This window comes from Solanum stenotomum, chromosome 8 (assembly GCF_019186545.1).
Source record: "Solanum stenotomum isolate F172 chromosome 8, ASM1918654v1, whole genome shotgun sequence".
NCBI classification, from domain to species: domain Eukaryota; kingdom Viridiplantae; phylum Streptophyta; class Magnoliopsida; order Solanales; family Solanaceae; genus Solanum; species Solanum stenotomum.
Genome location: NC_064289.1, coordinates 29425894 through 29443276, shown reverse-complemented (window position 1 = coordinate 29443276; position 17383 = coordinate 29425894). Strand labels below are relative to the sequence as shown.

General features: G+C 34.5%; 1 protein-coding gene and 1 long non-coding RNA gene across 2 annotated transcripts; both read left to right on the top strand.

The window, feature by feature from the left end:
• The first annotated feature begins 657 nt into the window (after positions 1-657).
• LOC125874511 (uncharacterized) lies at positions 658-6134 on the top strand. Its single transcript, XR_007447274.1, has 3 exons — positions 658-936; positions 5716-5861; positions 5951-6134. It is a non-coding gene; the product is annotated as an uncharacterized LOC125874511 (long non-coding RNA).
• Positions 6135-14950: 8816 nt separating this feature from the next.
• On the top strand, positions 14951-15322 carry LOC125873691 (uncharacterized). The gene has a single exon (XM_049554566.1). It carries the CDS (start codon positions 14951-14953, stop codon positions 15320-15322), a length of 372 nt encoding a protein of 123 aa, XP_049410523.1.
• The last annotated feature ends 2061 nt before the right edge of the window (positions 15323-17383 follow it).

Genomic DNA, 17383 nt, shown 5'->3' with positions numbered 1-17383 from the left:
AATTTGCCATCATATCCAACTCCAATATGCCACCCACTTTTCGAAAATTAATTGACCACACAAACTTATCAATGCTATCATCTAATTCTTCGGTTGGCAAACTCAAATTCGATTCAAAGATATTATCATTATTACTTGAATGAAAATTCTAAAATTATGAAAAGAAAATAAAATAAAAAATAAAGAAAGAATATAAAGAAGAAGGTAATGTAAGAAGAAAGCAAGAAGAAGGTAACGTGCTTTTACGTTTCATATTAATGGAGAAAAAGTTTGGTGTCAAAGAAAAGTCAAAAGTGGATTAAAAACAAAAGAGAAAAAAGAGAAAGAAAAATATAAAATAAAAACAAAGAATAATAACTTTTTTACAAAAAAAATAATATTATATGATGTGGCAGACGAGTGTATCTCAGTACTTAACATAAATTTGGATATGATTTTTTAAGGGATTAAAATTTCACTTTTAAAATGTTCAGGGGCTAATAGGACACCCATGAAGTTAGAGTGTGTAGTTGAGATTTCAAGATTGGGGGGAGAGGGGTTAGATCATTTTCTCTTAATATAATTATTAAGTTAGATACTTTTTATTCTATTAGCACTTTTTTTTTTTCCTACAAAAGTTTTAGGCCCAAAGGTGACCTAATCTAATACACAAAGCAAAGTAAAATTAGGAAAGACAAATATAGAGAGCACGGTAAAAGGGGAAAGTGACTGGGAGTAGCTCTTCTTCCTCTTTCTTGCTATAATCATTGTTGTTCATGAATCTGGACAAATCTTAAGGGACCAACTTCCATTAACGAAAGATCGAGAAGCTGAGGTACATCTAGCTTGGATAGGTTAAATCTTGGACGCTCCAAATTGTCACAAACGCCATGTAATCTTGTCCGATGAAGACGTCTTCAACATGATGTAGCTCAAGTCTGATGCTTTCATTTGAAGGTGAGTTCTATAATCTCTGCCTTTTTGTGACTATTGTGAACCTTTCTTGTATCTCTTGGTATTGATGATCTTGCCCTGAAATTAGAGAGTGCTTTATTCTTGTTCTTGACGATTTGTGTTGCTCATTTCTTGTTTACACCTATGTAATCTTATCTCTCCGAGTCCATGTCCCTAAATCCTTGCCCTTTGACAGATTGAGCTCACAAGGAGCTAATACCACTGTCTAAAGAGCTCCGATTTAGGCCCATGTTCTTCAGATGAGGTACATCTTGCTCCTTCTTCATTATCTCCTTGTCGTTGGCATTGAAGTAACATGAACTCATTATATTGCAAATGAGGGATTCTGACAGTAGGAAGTTCTTATATTTGGAACTTTATTTGCATCTAGTTGAATGAGTGCCTTCCCTTACTTAGGTACATCCATATATGTGTTAAAAACTTTAAAATCTCTACCTGCACATGAAAAAATAAAATTAGCAAAATAGTTCACAACTTTGTTCCCTTCCCCGAACACGTGAGACACCTCCACTTGTCCATCCCTCCTCAACCATTGGATCTACTTAATCAGCAAGCTAATACTCCATGGAGTTTCCCAAATGCCATCCAATATTTTCGACACAATTAGTGAATCAGTCTCCAATATAACAAGTAATAGATTGTTTGACATACAAAATTGTAATCCTCTTTCAAAAATAATGACTTCTGCTTCCAGACTTGTTTTGAAATCCAACTCTTGTGATGCTGCATATATGAATTCTCCATTCCAATTTCTGATACAGAAACCTCCAGCACTAGGTCCTGGATTACCTTTTGATGCACAATATGTATTGCATTTGTACACCCCCATGTTAGGAGGTACCCAAAATAGCACCTTAGTAGCTAGAACAGATCTGTAATTCTCAAAGAATTTCACCATCATAGACCAATCTTTAGGTATGTTCCTTAACCAAGGATACCTAACCATAGCAAGATTGTGAATATTTCTAGTAATTTCTGCCAACATACTGTACCTAGATATTTTACCTCCATGCTTCTCTGTGTTTCTCCCTTTCCAGATCTCCCATAGAATAAAACCAGGGATAGCATTGAATAATGGTCTCAGTTTAGCACTACAGTTTGCATTCCACCATTTAAAAATGGTGTCCTTCAGTTGCAAAAAAGGCCCCTCAATTCCAGCAGCTCTTCCAACCACGTTCCACAAAAATTGAGCTTTATGACAAGCAACGAATAGATGTTCCCATGTTTCATCCATATTAAGGTCACAACAACAACAATACACCCACCTCTTCTATCCTCATCTTGACCAAAAGTTCCCAATAGGAATTCTTTGTTTGACCAATCTCCAGAAGAAGAAAGAGATTTTAAAGGAACCCCTTTTTTCCATACTTTTCTAAATTCTTCCTGATATACCTCAGGAGTCCTTAAAATTTCCTTGGCTGATCTGATAGAAAACTTACCTGTGTGATTGGGCATCCAGTAAGGTTTATCCGTCTCCTCACACTGTTGAACAATATAAATTTCCTTAATAATGTGGTTTGCTACTTCTTTAGGGAAGGTACGTCTTATCAACTCCTCATTCCACTTGCCATGTACCATCAATTTACTAATGTCTTCTTGTAACATATTAGAAGAAAATGATACTGGAAAATAGTAATGTAATGCTCCAATTTGAGACCAGTTATCATACATAATACTAGAAGATCCATTGTTAGGCTGCCACCAAATTTCTTGATCTATGGAATCCCTAGCCTGTAACATATGTTTCCAAGTCTAAGAGCCTCCCTTCCACTCCACTATTTGAGGTATACACTTTTTACAGTATTTGTTCCACATGAAGTGTGACCACATAGAGTGTTTGGTCCTAAAATTCCACCAAAGCTTCGCAAACAAAGCTCTTGATACATCAAATAATGACCTGAAGCCTAATCCTCCTTCCATTTTAGGTTGACAAATGTCAGTCCAAGAAACCCAATGCTTGTTTTTGCAACCTTCTTTAAAACTCCACATGAATCTTGCAAATAATTTGTGTAGGTCATGAATCACACAGTTAGGAGGTATGATAGCAGATAGTTGATATATAGGGACACTTTGCAACACATTACTAATTAGAACAACCTTTCCTCCAAAAGAGAGCAATTTTCCTTTCCAAACTTGTAGTTTATTCAGCACTTTCTTCATCAGGTCAGCAAAGTGAGTTTTCCTTTTCTTAGCATGACCAATTGGACATCCTAGGTATGTTAAGGGAAACTTCCCTCTAGGAAATCCAGAGCATTCCTCTATCAGTTGAATATCTCTATGAGCCGCCATATTATGCACAAAAAAAGCACTTTCGTCTCTATTGATCTTTTGCCCCGATTGCCTTTCATATTCCTGCAAAGTATTCATTAACAAATTTATAGAGAAATTGTCAGCATTAGCAAAAATTATGGTATCATCAGCATAAGCCAAGTGAGAAATGTTTTCACTCCACTTAGGTAATCCAAAGCTCTTATACTGAGGACAAGAGTGTAGGTTATTCAATGCCCTTGAGAGAACCTCAGCAGCTAATATAAATAATGAAGGGGATAGTGGGTCCCCTTGTTTGACCCCTCTAGTAGAATGGAAGAATCTGGATGCTTGCCCATTAATCAATACAGAGTACCAATTATTAGCAACTAGTCTCCAAATCTTATCTGAGAATACATTATTGAATCCCATCTTGGCAAGAACTTTCATCATAAATCCCCAGTCCACTCTATCATAAGCTTTCTCCATGTCTAGCTTAAACACTACATTAGCAGTATTACTCCTCTTTCTGGTGTCTACTATGATTTCTTGTGCAAGTAAAACATTTTTAGTAATGCTCCTTCCTTTAACAAATCCAGATTGGTTATTTGAGATAAGCTTAGGCAGCAGTCCCTCTAACCTGTCATGAATGAGTCTAGTTATGATCTTATTTAAGAAGTTACTCAGATTGATAGGTCTTAAATCAGAAAAAGAGACCATCTTTTCTCTTTTAGGGATTAAGATCAGATTAGTGTGAGTAATAGATTTTGGTAAAGTCATACCACTAAAAAAGGCTTGTATTACAGCAAATACATCATAACTAACAATATCCCAGCAAAACTGATAAAAATGACCTGTAAATCCATCAGGACCACTAGCACTGTCTCCATTCAACTCAAAAACTACCCTTCTGACTTCATCTAATGAAAGAGACCTGTTCAATTGCACATTATGTTCTTCAGATACCATCCCAGGAACTAAATCAATTAAGTCATATCTATATCATCTGACCCTCCTGTAAATTGCTCATGATAAAATTTGTTGGCTTCTGTCTCCACTTCCTTACCCTCAGCCCATGTACCATCAGCTTTCTAAATTTTATCAATGTGGAGTCTCTTCCTTCTGCCTTTTACTAGATTATGGAAAAATTTAGTATTTCTATCCCCTTCTGTGAACCACTGAATAACTAATTTCTGTCTCCAAAACTCTTCCTCAAAGTGTAGATACTTATTATACTCAGCTTGAGCTCTACTAAGTACCTCTCTGTTGACAGTAGAAGGTGTTTGCTCAAACAATTGTTCCTTAACTCTGACAATATCTTCCCTGATGATAAGTTGTTGGAAAATATCACCATAACACTCTCTGCTCCACTTTCTCAAAGCTTGCCTAGTTCTCTTCATCTTCAACTTCAAGTTTACAAAAACATCTGAGGCTCCATCAGCAACCCAATTCTGCTGCACCACCTCTTTAAACTCTTCTTTCTCAGTCCAAAATTTAAGAAATCTGAAAGGTTTATAAAGATGTGGAACTTGTCCACCACAAGTTAATAACATTGGAGCATGATCAGATCCAGACCTAGCAAGAATATCTAATTTTACCTTCCCCATTTCTCCCAAAAATAGATTGTTTACAAAGATTCTGTCCAATCTTTTGAAGATACACTCCTCATCAGCCCTACCATTCCACCATGTGAATGGACTTCCATTTAATCTTATATCAACCAATTCACAAGAATTTTGTGCAGAAAGCAAAGTCTTCCACTTCAGAAGGATAAACTGGCAGACCACCTATTTTCTCTTCTGGAGACAAAATTACATTAAAATCACCTCCTACCAACCATGGATATACAATACTCTGATCAATAGAGTAGATCGCATTCCACAATTGTAGTCTTTCATAGGAACTACATTTTGCATATACCAAGGTATTGATCATTTGATGGCCACTATCAAATAGTAATTTCACAGTCAGTTATTGTTCTGAGTCAGATATTACCTCCACTGAATATTCTCTTGTACAAATATCCATATCTTCCCATTTACATTATAATTTGCATATGACATGCTCAACCTTCTTTTATATGATTGAATATGCCTTATATCTTGAAAAGGTTCCATAAGAGCCACCACATCAAATTTATGGTGTCTATGCAACATTTGTACTATGTGGAATGAATGATGAGTCCTCACAGATCTAATAGTCCATATCAAAGCTTTGTACATCATTTTAGATTTGTTCTTACAGTCCTCACCGGGTTGACCCTAATAGGTCCTTGAGGTTTAATCTTTCTCTTCTTTGTTATCTCTTGTGTTGATAGTCCTGCTTCTATACACACCTCAATGAGGTTATTTTGGTCATCACATTCATCCTGTTCCTCCACCTTTGCCGTCTCCTGTTGTGCAACCTTCATTTGATTCTCCTTGTTTACCCCTTGATGAGATACCAATTCATGAAACATTTGCATGGGAAAACTTTGATGTGTGTCAACAAAAGGAATTAACCTTGTATCTGTAGGTGTTGAAAGTGCTCTCTGTTGATTTCCAAGTGCCTCATTGGCTTGCTCACAATATGCAAGGGCTAACAATTCTTCTTGTTCAGATATCTGGGTCCCATCAACACATTCAATCTGTAAAGGGCTGGGAAATATGTCTCCCTGACTGGTAGCTGATGTCTCCTCCTTTGTCCATTTTACAATTGATTGATAATCACCATTAGGCCTAACATTAACCTCTTTTGTTCTATTCTGCAGATTGGCATATGCTACAATATTCATGTTTTCATCTTCCAGCCTATCTTTATCCATTAATGTATGCTCTTCTATGTCCTAGTTTATATTGCAACTTGTAATGATCGACAACTCCCATGTAGTATATGTTTGTGAATGACTTTTTTGTTCATCTCTGCACTGCATCTCTGTGATTGTTTGCCTGCTAGTTCCCTGATCATGTCTGTCCTTTACCTTATAGAAAAAATTACACACCCATCCTTTAGTGCACTCCTGTACTCCTTTATCTGTAATTATTCTCTGCTCTGCTTCAGCATCAATATCAGTATTTTCTTCTGTAAGAGCATTAAAAGGGTTACTAGTAGTAAACTTTTCTTTCTCTATTTTTCTTCCACTATCATCAGCTGCGATATTGGTATCCCTTTGAGAAAACGTAGTAGGGACCCACTGCTTATAAACTTTTCCTTGAACTCTCTGATGTTGTTGTTTAAATACCTCATTGTCATTCCCCTTTTCATCCTCTGTTGGTTCCTTCTTTTTCAATTCTGGGTGTAGAATTCTACACTCTTCCTCATTATGCCCGTGTAATCTGCACTTCTTGCAATATTTAGGTAGCATATCATATACTACTCTAATCTTCTCCACTCTGGACGTATTCTTAATAGGATCAGCAACTTCCAATTCCACCAGGTTAGGTAGCTGTGACTTGGTTTCCCGTTTCCCTATAGTTGTCGCTAGTGAAAATAGAGATTCCTTCCCAAAAAATGTAGGCCACAGGTCAGGAAAAGAAATCCATGTCATAGCTTGAATGGTTTCTTCAGTAACTTTGAATTTTTCATCATATATTAGAGGTCTCATAAGTGATGTAATACGAGGGTTTAGCCATCATATTCACAAAATCTTCAAATAGTTCCAACCTTATTAATACATGCTTGTTTCTCAATAAACCGATCTGGAAGTCTCCTTTAATATGACATTGAGCACGTATCATCTTCCTTAATTCCTCCAATTGTGGCCAGCCAAAAGAGAACTTTCCTATCACTGCATATTGAAGGTTTTCCAATGCATTCATCCTCTTAACTTCATCCTCCGTCTATGTCACACTTGTAACACCATTCTTGAAAGTAGGAATATCGGGGAGCCCACCTGGGCCTTATCATTTTTCAGAGAGTTCATATGCAGAGGTTTCAGAAGAGATGCATAGTTGCCTTTATTGGATTTCATCTTTTCTTCGCTAAGCAAATTATGCATGGTAATTGTTATCTCCTATATTCAGGTTAGTCAAAAATACAGAAACAGGAAAAAGATGAAATAGACAGAATGCTTTTAATCTGAGTCCACATAAACTACTGTGTTTCCTTAAGAAATTTAATCCCCTCACTGTACCCGAGGTTGCAGATTAATTCCTCCCAAGATAAAACGGATTAACCTGTTAGAGAAGTAGCGGTACCTCAAATTTCAATAACTTCAATGAATGCAAGAACAACAACAAGAGCACACAGAGACTCAGTCGATCGACAATTTTGTTTATGTAAGGAAATGTATGCAGAGAGAAAAAAATTTCAGTGTTGAAAAAGGGAAAAAACATCTCTCCCTTCAGAACGTTATTACCGTTGCACATGAATTTCAAATAAATTTCGTTGCGCCAAATTAATTCTGTTATTTAACTAACATTTTGAATTAATTTATAAGAGAAAAGAAATGAATTAACAAAATGAAATGAATTAACAAGATTGATTAAATAAATTTTGTCCAAAAATATTATTAATCAATCACATCATTTGCCAAATCCAAATCTGAAGCCGAGGCCAAGCGAGCGACGACGACGGCGTGAGGGGCATCTTCTTCTTAACCCTTTAAGAACTAAAGGAAGTGTTTCCCAATATAAGGATAACAATTTCCTTTCTTCTATTATTTGCCAAATCCAAATCTAAAGCCGAGCAAGCGACGACGGCGCGAGAGGGCACCTTCTTCTTAACCCTTTCAGAACTTAAGGAAGCGTTTCCCAATATAAGGACAATAATTTCCTTTCTTTTACCAATATGGTAAAAATGACTTTTCATTTGCACTTTGCAATGACTTTTAATTTTCCCTCCAAAATTGGTTTCCCCACTTTCATTGGTTCTTCCTTTTTCCATTTTTCTCTTTTTATTTCTTATTCACACCTTGCTAAACCCAACAATTTATTAGGATTAGAAAGGAGAGAAGGGAATTGTATATCAGAAGTAAGTGGGATCGGTTGACGACCAACCATCACCGCCGACTGGCCAACGGCCGCTCCAATCATAGATTCAGACATAAAAGGTTAGGGTTTGCATGAAAATCGGATCGACCTAAACCTTACAAAAAGAGGAGATGAGAAAGTAATAGTAACCTTTTATATATATATAGGAGGATATGTAAAAGCTAATGTGTCACCTCTCATAAAAGGTATTTATCTATTTTCTTTGATAATTTTTTCCTATTTTTTGTGCATAAGAAAAATCGCAGGCCACTTTCTTAACTAGCCATTGTGTAAACTGTAACTGTTCACATTTATTTCTTATTTAAATTAAAAGGGCATCAAAGATGAAATGTCCCGACCTATCATATTCCAACTACTATAATTTATGTCGCGTGTATTCATTGTTAAGGGAAAAACGGTTTCTACATTGAGTTTTCATTGTTACAGAAACCGTCATTCTTTGCATTGAAACTATTCTAAATTCATTATAATTAGACATTTAGATCAGTGAATGACTGCATAATTAAGTTTCAGATTCAAAAACCTCTCATTTTCTGATATTAAATGAAGAAAATTTATGACGTTTTTGTAAATTATATTATAAGATACAGTTGAAAAAGTGAACAGAGCAACGAGCGGTTGGTGTTGTAAACGACCTTCACCAACAAGTGTGTCAGAGGCTCAGAGCATCTATTTTTCAGTTTTGTCGGACTTTGTTTGATTAACTTCCATTATAGGCATCCAATGAAGAAATTATCCGAGTAAGACTATTATTTTTCAAGATGGTGAATGCATATTTGAAAGTATTGTCGATCTTTATTTATTCGACTAAAAGTGCGGAATTGTGTTTGAATATATCATCTATGTTTGGTATCTAATGGTTCTCTCCAAATTTAATTTGCGCAGGAAATTTCAACTATATATTTCAGTTAGAATAGTGTGTGACTGTATTTGTCGTAAGGTAATTGAATTGCAATGAAAAAATTAAGTGTTCACTGCTCAATACTCTATGTGTAATTGAAATTGTGTCAAGATGTGTCTGTCTGTCAAGAATATAGATGTTAGTGACGTGTGTATACAAATGCGATCTGTGTTGTGTGTTTAAGATGACAATTTGATTAACTATTTTTGTTTCTTTTTTTTCTTTAATTCTCTTAGTTAAAATTGTGTGAGACTGGATTTGTTATTGTCGTGTTCTTATTCTTTAATTAATATAAAAATGTTACTAACTAATTATTTTTGGATGGTAAACATACAAGAAAATATAAAAAAATCAAACAGATAGCCTAAATTAAGTGTTACTAAAATGGACGTAATGACACTTGTATATTCCAACCAAGACAAGTCAGTCTTAGCCCAACGAAAATGAAAGAAATGTGGAAAGAAATAAAATAAGAACAAGATAAAGCAGAAAACTTAGTCATTCTATTAAGACTCTAAAACCTGATTGTCACGTGTACAAGCCTCTAATACAAAAGTGCGGAATTGAAATAATTACAAGCCTGGGTTGTTTCTTAAATAGAACAAAGCATAAAGAAAAGGAAAAAGAGGGTCCGTCGGGAGTAATCACGCTAACCCAAACTCAGGACCTACACAAGTATAGAAGCAAGTGAGTACCAACAACACGGTACCCGAAAGGCAACCCCATAAACAAGACATCTAGCTAGAAATTGAATACCCTTTTCAGTCCAACCGAACCTCCTCAAACTACAACAGGCACAAAAATTAACCCAACCTAACATTTCTACAATACACGGCCCACTAGGCTCAACATTCACAGTCCAATAGTCATAATACAACAACCAATACGAATCAAGTAGATTATTCACACGAAATAATTGTAGCAATCACAATTAACAAGTAAGTCACACATAAGCATCAAAATGCATCAAATCACAATAAGCAATCTCTTGTAGGAACCATTTCCCATCGTCTTAATATAAAATCACTAGTCGGCGCCATTTCCCATTGGATTTATATCAATTCACTAGACGGAATCATTTTCCATTGGCTTTATATCAATACACTAGACGACAATTACCTCAATATCACACACACTTGTCGAAAAAGACCTCAGCATAATAGCACTAGTCAGTAATGACCTCAACATCATAAACACTTGCTGGAAATGACCTTGGCATCATAACCATCATATGTCTGTGTTCAACAATCAATTCACATAAACAATATCACACCACATGGAAGAGACAACAATACATGCAACTCAAGTCCACATTCATGCTATCAAGCATTTCATCAATCAATTAATAAGAGTTACAACAAGGAAATTCACATCATCATGATCATCACTTAGCCATTTCATTTCAACCCCTTTTAATCCATTAAAAATTATCAAGTGGACAATTAACCCTTCCCCTCATCTCCATTACTCTCACCACACAAACAACGAAGGATACACAAATTCTACTAGAATACAAGATTTAGGAGATCACTTACCTTAAATCAATAAGTTAATCACTCCAAGAGTTGAGTCTTCCCCTTCTGATTAATGTCCAAAGTCACACAATCTATAACAATCAAGTATTCACAATGAATTTCCGGAAACAACAATATCCATCTCAATTTCTTTTTAAAATATGTCAAACAACTCAAAACCCAATTCCAAAAAAAGGTTTGAATTTGAAATTTAATATTTTAAAATGATACTCAAGAATTTAGGAACTCATTGCATTTTAGTTTAGAACATGAGTTCTTGAAAAACAATGTCATTTACCAATCAAAATCTTAAATTTTGACGTTCAAATCCATGAATAATCAAAGAGAAATGAAGTTATAGGGTCATAAAAGCTTACCCAAATGATTTTGCACAAGAAATTCCTTCAAGCTCAAAAATGAAAAATGAGGCTTAAACCCCAAAAATAGCAGGTCAAAACCCCCCTCTGATGTCGCTTTTGAGACCATAGGTTCACTTAAGCGAACCCCACAAAATTTGGGGCCATCGCAATCGTAAACCAGACCTTTACTAACACAAAGGTTGTGAAAGCAGAGGTCCTTCGCAAACGCGTAGGTTAACAAGAGTTAACCCTTTCGCAAAACTCAACCGAACCTCGCTAACGTGAGGCTCGCAAAAGTGAGATGTCTCTCGCGACCGCGAGGCGCACCAAAACGCAAACATCAGTAAAATCAGCAATCTCCCAAAACATCAAAAGGACCCTCGAGATTCATTCGGAATCCCGTACACACAAACCACATATGCAAATCAATTATGCTCGACGTTCCAGTCTCAATGGAATCGTCGAAATACAAATCTGATGTCTCCTTGACCCGACATCTTTGAAAATTACAAGAAACTAACTCAACGCCTAAAAAGGCTAAAACAAGCTCGAAACATATTTAAAATCAACGAAGACCTCAAATAGGCCTAAAATCATCCCCTAAATCTAACCGAACTCTCGAAATTTCGATTCGAGCATCCGAACCTCATAATATTGTCCAAAGTCAACCAAAGGCAAAATTTCCACAATTCAGAATTTAGAACCTCAAATCCTCAAAAAGACTCTAAACCTGAAACCGACAACTCTAACAAATCAAATTCCACATTCCAGGACTAACGAAATTGATTGAATTCCATTTCGACACTCGAAATTTCAAAAGACACCGGAAACCACTTTCTTAACACTTTAGCCTTTCAAACTCAAAACTTACTGAATTCTCAACTTTAAACTCAAAGTTTGAAACCAACTTTCAAAACTCATAAAGACTCGGGGTCGCTATTGAGAGGCGCAAATGGTAAATTCATGGAACTTTTAAAAAATGACCGATCGGGTCATTACAGGGATTGAAACCCTGATGTTTCAAAAATATTCTGCCCATGTCTCAAATGCTCATTGCGATCGCGACCTAGAGCCACGCGATCGCGATGAGTAAGACAGTCAACTCATTTAAGTTGACCATCGCGATCGCAACAAGACCCACAGGATTACGATGCACCTCAAATTGATGTTACGCGATCGTGATAAGGGAGTCTCGCGATGACCAAAATGGTCATACACCTGAACCAGAAACCATAAAAAATAACCAAACTCAAAATAATCGTAAGGACCCTTTGAATTCGTTTAGAACCTCGTACATACAAACTATATATGCAAATCAATTATACTCGGCGTTCATCACTCAATAGAACTGTCAAAATACGAGTACATTGTCTCTTTGACCCGACATCCGTGAAAATCACAAGAAGCTAACACAATACTTAAATGACTAAAACAAGCTCGGGACCTATCAAAAATCAACCAAGACCTCACTTGGGCCTAAAATCATCCCCCAAATTCAATAGAACTATCAAAATTTTGATCTGAGCATTCGAACCCCAAATGTTAACCAAAGTCAACCCAAAGGCTAAATTTTCATAATTTCACAGCTTAGGACCTCAGATCTTCAAAAGGACTGATTTGAAGCCCACAACTCTCACAATCCAGATTGCACAATCTGGGACTGATGAAATCGACGAAATTCTATTCCGACCCTCAAAACTCTAAAAGACAATGAAAATCACTTTCTTAATAATATTAACCTTTCAAACTCAAAACTTACAAAACTTTGAACTTTAAACTCAAAGTTTGAAACTAACTTTCAAAACTCAATTATAAAAGACTCGGGGTTGATATCGGGAGGGATAAAATGGTAAATTCACAAAAATTTCTAAAACTAACCAACCGGATCATTACAAATAAATTAAATTACTGACGAATTTAATTCAATAATTAATTTCTTTTAGAGCACTGCTTAACTTATTTCATGTCTTGGATTCAAAAATCCACTTGCAAGGTTTGACACAATGAAAACTTATAAGCTTCTCAAAAAGACATATTATCAATCTCTATCGAGACATGAATTTCATCAACTAATTTATTATTTCACCAATATATATTATCATCATCAAACCTACCAGACATATTGATCCATATGAGAATCTCACATTCTAATAAATCAAAACAATAATTAATATATACAAATCATAAACATTTATGTAAATTCTCCATGTTAAGATTACATATATATATTAATCACTAAATTAAATTACTGATGAATTTAATTCAATGATTAATTTCCTTTAGAGCATTGCTTAACTTATTTTATGTGTTGGATTCAAAAATTCACTTGCAAGGTTTAACACGATGAAAACTTATAAGCTTCTCGAAAAGGCATATCATCAATCTCTATATCGAGACATGAATTCCATCAACTAACTTATTATTTCACCAATATATATTATCATCATCAAATCTACCAGGCATATTGACCCACGTCAGAATCTCACTTTTTAATAAATCAAATAATTAATATATACAAATCATGATATTTATATCAGGATTAAGAATACAAGTACATTTAATAGTTTAGAGAATATGCTTTTGTAAGTCAGTCTAAAGCGGTTATCTCTACTCGGTCACGTTCAATACATATAAAATGCACTAGCACATGAAGTTGGAACTATATCGTTCCCATAATCAAGATAAATTATACATAATCTTGTGCTACAATCGTACCGATGACATGTCCAATTTCCATCTTAATTAGATTGTGAAAAAAAAAACTTTATACTTGTAAGAACCAATGATTTAATCCTTGGATAAAACTTTTATACACTAAACCATCTACTATATAAGTAAACAGACACCATAAACGATTATATGATCTATTAAATTTTTTATTAAAACTGAATAAATAATTATTCTATAATAGATACTATATCTAAACATATGGTTAATAATATAGATCCCAACAAATTAATCATAGTTAAATATTGAAAGTTATGTACGAACACATACCCATGCATTTATTGATTTAATATAAATACTAATGTGAGTTAATTTTATTATCAAAACTTGATTTTAGGAAAGCAAAAAAAAGTGACCTAATTTGTGGTGAAAGCAATAGGAATTATCCCTAATAAACAAAAATTAAAAAGAAGACGTGAAAATGAATTAAAATGAATTTCAATGTGCAATAATTGAAGAAAATGAAGGTTGGCCAAAAATACAGTCGTAAGTTTCACAGATTTCCTCTTCACTGTTGATGATTATAACTTTGCACTTAAAGCGTTACCTACTTAAAGTAATATATCAACAGTATAAAATATATATTTTTACACTATTAAGCTAATTAAAGTATATTTATAGGTAATTAAAATGTGAAATTTGATATCTCAAAACCGCTTAGGGTAGGATGTTTGTTAGATAGTTTTACGTTATCTGACATATTCTTTTCTACTATTAGGGGTACTATTACTCATAGTATTAGTACTCTTGTAGTTGTTTGCCATTTGAGTTCATTTTTTATGTGGTTTCTTTTATGCTTCGATTATCGTTTCATCTATAATGACTATTGTTTAGAATAATTTGTCAAATTACGTTATCTATAATATTTGACTCATTTCAATTACTTTCTTTCTCTATAGTGCTTTGTAGTACTTCTTTTTCTTGAGCCGCCGATGGTCTATCATAAACAGTCTCTCTAACTCTAAAGTAATGGTAAGGCTTGTATACATTATACCCTCCTCAAATCCCACTTTGTGAGATTACTCTACGTATATTGTTGTTAATATCATTTATAACAGGTAAAGATGACCATACTAATAGTGATGTTTACACCATCATTAGTGTATAACTATAACTCTTATTAGAACAAATAAATAAAACCTGCCAAAGAAAACTGACATTTTACCTAGGAGTCCAAAACTACCCCTTAAGCAAACCTTGAATAGTAAATTAGTCTATAATTATTTAATCATATGAGCACGAAGAATAAGCACCTTAAAAACAAACAAAATTAGAGTAATGGAAAATGAATGTAATTTTCCAAGAAAACTTCGTTATGATATTAGTATGTCAAAAAGAACAAGAAAAACAGCGAAAGAAGAAGACGTTGTGGTTGAAAGTGTGGAGTATCATGATGAAGAATTGATGAATAATTCAGATGAGAAGAAGAGTTTAAAGCAATTGATTGAAGGTAGAAGGACTTCTTTGGGACACCATTTTACAGAAGAAGAAAGACAAGTTCAAATAGTTGTAAAACAGGCAGAGAATAATGGTGTTAAATTCAAGGAAATGGTTAGTCGTTATGCTAAAGTTTTAAGCCATATGATTAAGCTTAAGAGAAAGAAGCCTGCAGGTTACATATTGAAGATGCAAGTACATACTAATAAATAATCTTGATCATCCATGTTTTACTATTCATTCATTCAACTCTTTTCTATTTTCATTTATTAAGGAAAAGAATGTTTATATATGCAAATGTAGTCGAACCCAATAGATTTTATTTAAACATGTATTTGTGTTTATTAAATATGATGGATCATCAGTGAATGCGCCAACATCTCCAAGAAGTCGAAATGAGATGTGAAAGTTTAGATAGAGTAAAAAATAGATAAATTTCAAAATATTAATATGGAAAAATTGTCCATTGTAAAAAAATAACGAAGGTGATTTAGAGATGATGATTGCATCGTGAGGGAGTGATAAGAAAGAAGAAAAACAGAGCTGCTAGAAATTCTGGCTTGCTATGTCTGATGCTGCCTGCCTCTATTTTTGTCTACTATGGTATTATTTGAATCCGCTTGTGCAAAGTTATAGCTAGGTCCGCTACTGAAACATGGCTGTCAGGTGATAACAGAAGTCTTTCTAACCAATACAATTCATGTGAGCTAGATTAACTTGAATATAGCAGTAGCTTTACAAGATCAAAAAAGGAATCTCGGTTTTGTTGATACAGAAAAGTAACATCTGATAAAAAGGAATTTGCCATCGTACACAAGTTTCATGTGTGGCCAATCTAGGGCCATTTATACTTATAAATATGTTAAAAGCAATGAGCTTAACATATAGTAGTTGATTAAACATATTGCATAATTACGTAACTACTAAACAAAACATTTAACATTGCTGGCTCTTCTCATGGAAAAACTAACATACTACTGTAAATTGGTATCCCTTGTCTATGTAGTCTCCAAAGAGAAAAGATAAGTGCCACCTTTAGGGAGGTGGACTAGGCAGGACGACAGAACTTTCACGACAGCATGAGATTTAATCACGTCCAAACTGTCTTGGATTTTCCATATTTGAATATGTCACAAAACCTGCTACAGCTAAAAAGAGTGAACTTACAACAGGAACGTCTGACATCAAGTAGCCATAAGGACTAACTAGAAGAACAACACCACAAGCATCAGATAAATCGCCAAGGACAATGACAAATTCAACAGAGGAGAAGGATCAAATATACAACCTAAACAAGAAGGAGAAGGATCAAATATACATTTTCTAATCCAATCAAATGTTTCAGTATCATATGCGAAGACCAAAGAGAAGGATATGTCCCAAATTTCAACTTCATACTTCATTGGAAGTAAAAATGAATCACATTTGGTTCCTGAACTTGTAATTGATCGTACATTATTAAACTTATGATGAAATGTACGCAGACCTTAACACAAGTAAAAATGAATCACATTTCTTATTCCAGTACTTTTTATCACTTGCCCACTCTTTCCATGATCTTTCTATTTAATCCCTCAAAAGGAAATTTTAAATGGAGCAAACCAAAATAGCTAACCTCCTAAAATTCTATCGTCTTACTTATTTGAAGGATGTAACAGAATGGAGAATAACTTGTATCTTATTCCATTATGTAAGATGTATAAATACAAATACAATGAGCTCTAATTAAGGAAACTAAATAAGGAAGGAATCAAAAGATATTCTATCATATCCCTACATACTGCTAGAGATTCTATCATATCCCTACATATTTGTTAAGCTGTGTTCACTACACCTAAAGGTGTCTACAATCATTTTGTAACACTCCCCCTCAGGTTGGAGCATAGATATTAATCACGCCCAACTTGTTACAAAGATAATCAATTCGAGTTTCATTCAATACCTTTGTGAATAAATCACCTAGTTGCTCTCATGTCTTCACGTAGCCAGTGGAAATCAGGCTTTTTTGAATCTTCTTACGAATAAAATGTCAGTCAACCTCAATATGTTTATTCTTTCATGATACACCGGATTCAAGGCAATATGGAGCGCAACTTGATTATCACACCAGAGTTTTGCTGGTATATGATGCTTCAACCCAATTTCTATTAAAAGATGATGTATCCACGTGATCTCATGTAGACTGCGACATAGCCACTACAACAAATGTGATATATAGCTATGAAATTATTAGCTACGATATCAAATTTATCACTAGTTATTCGGTTTTAGTGA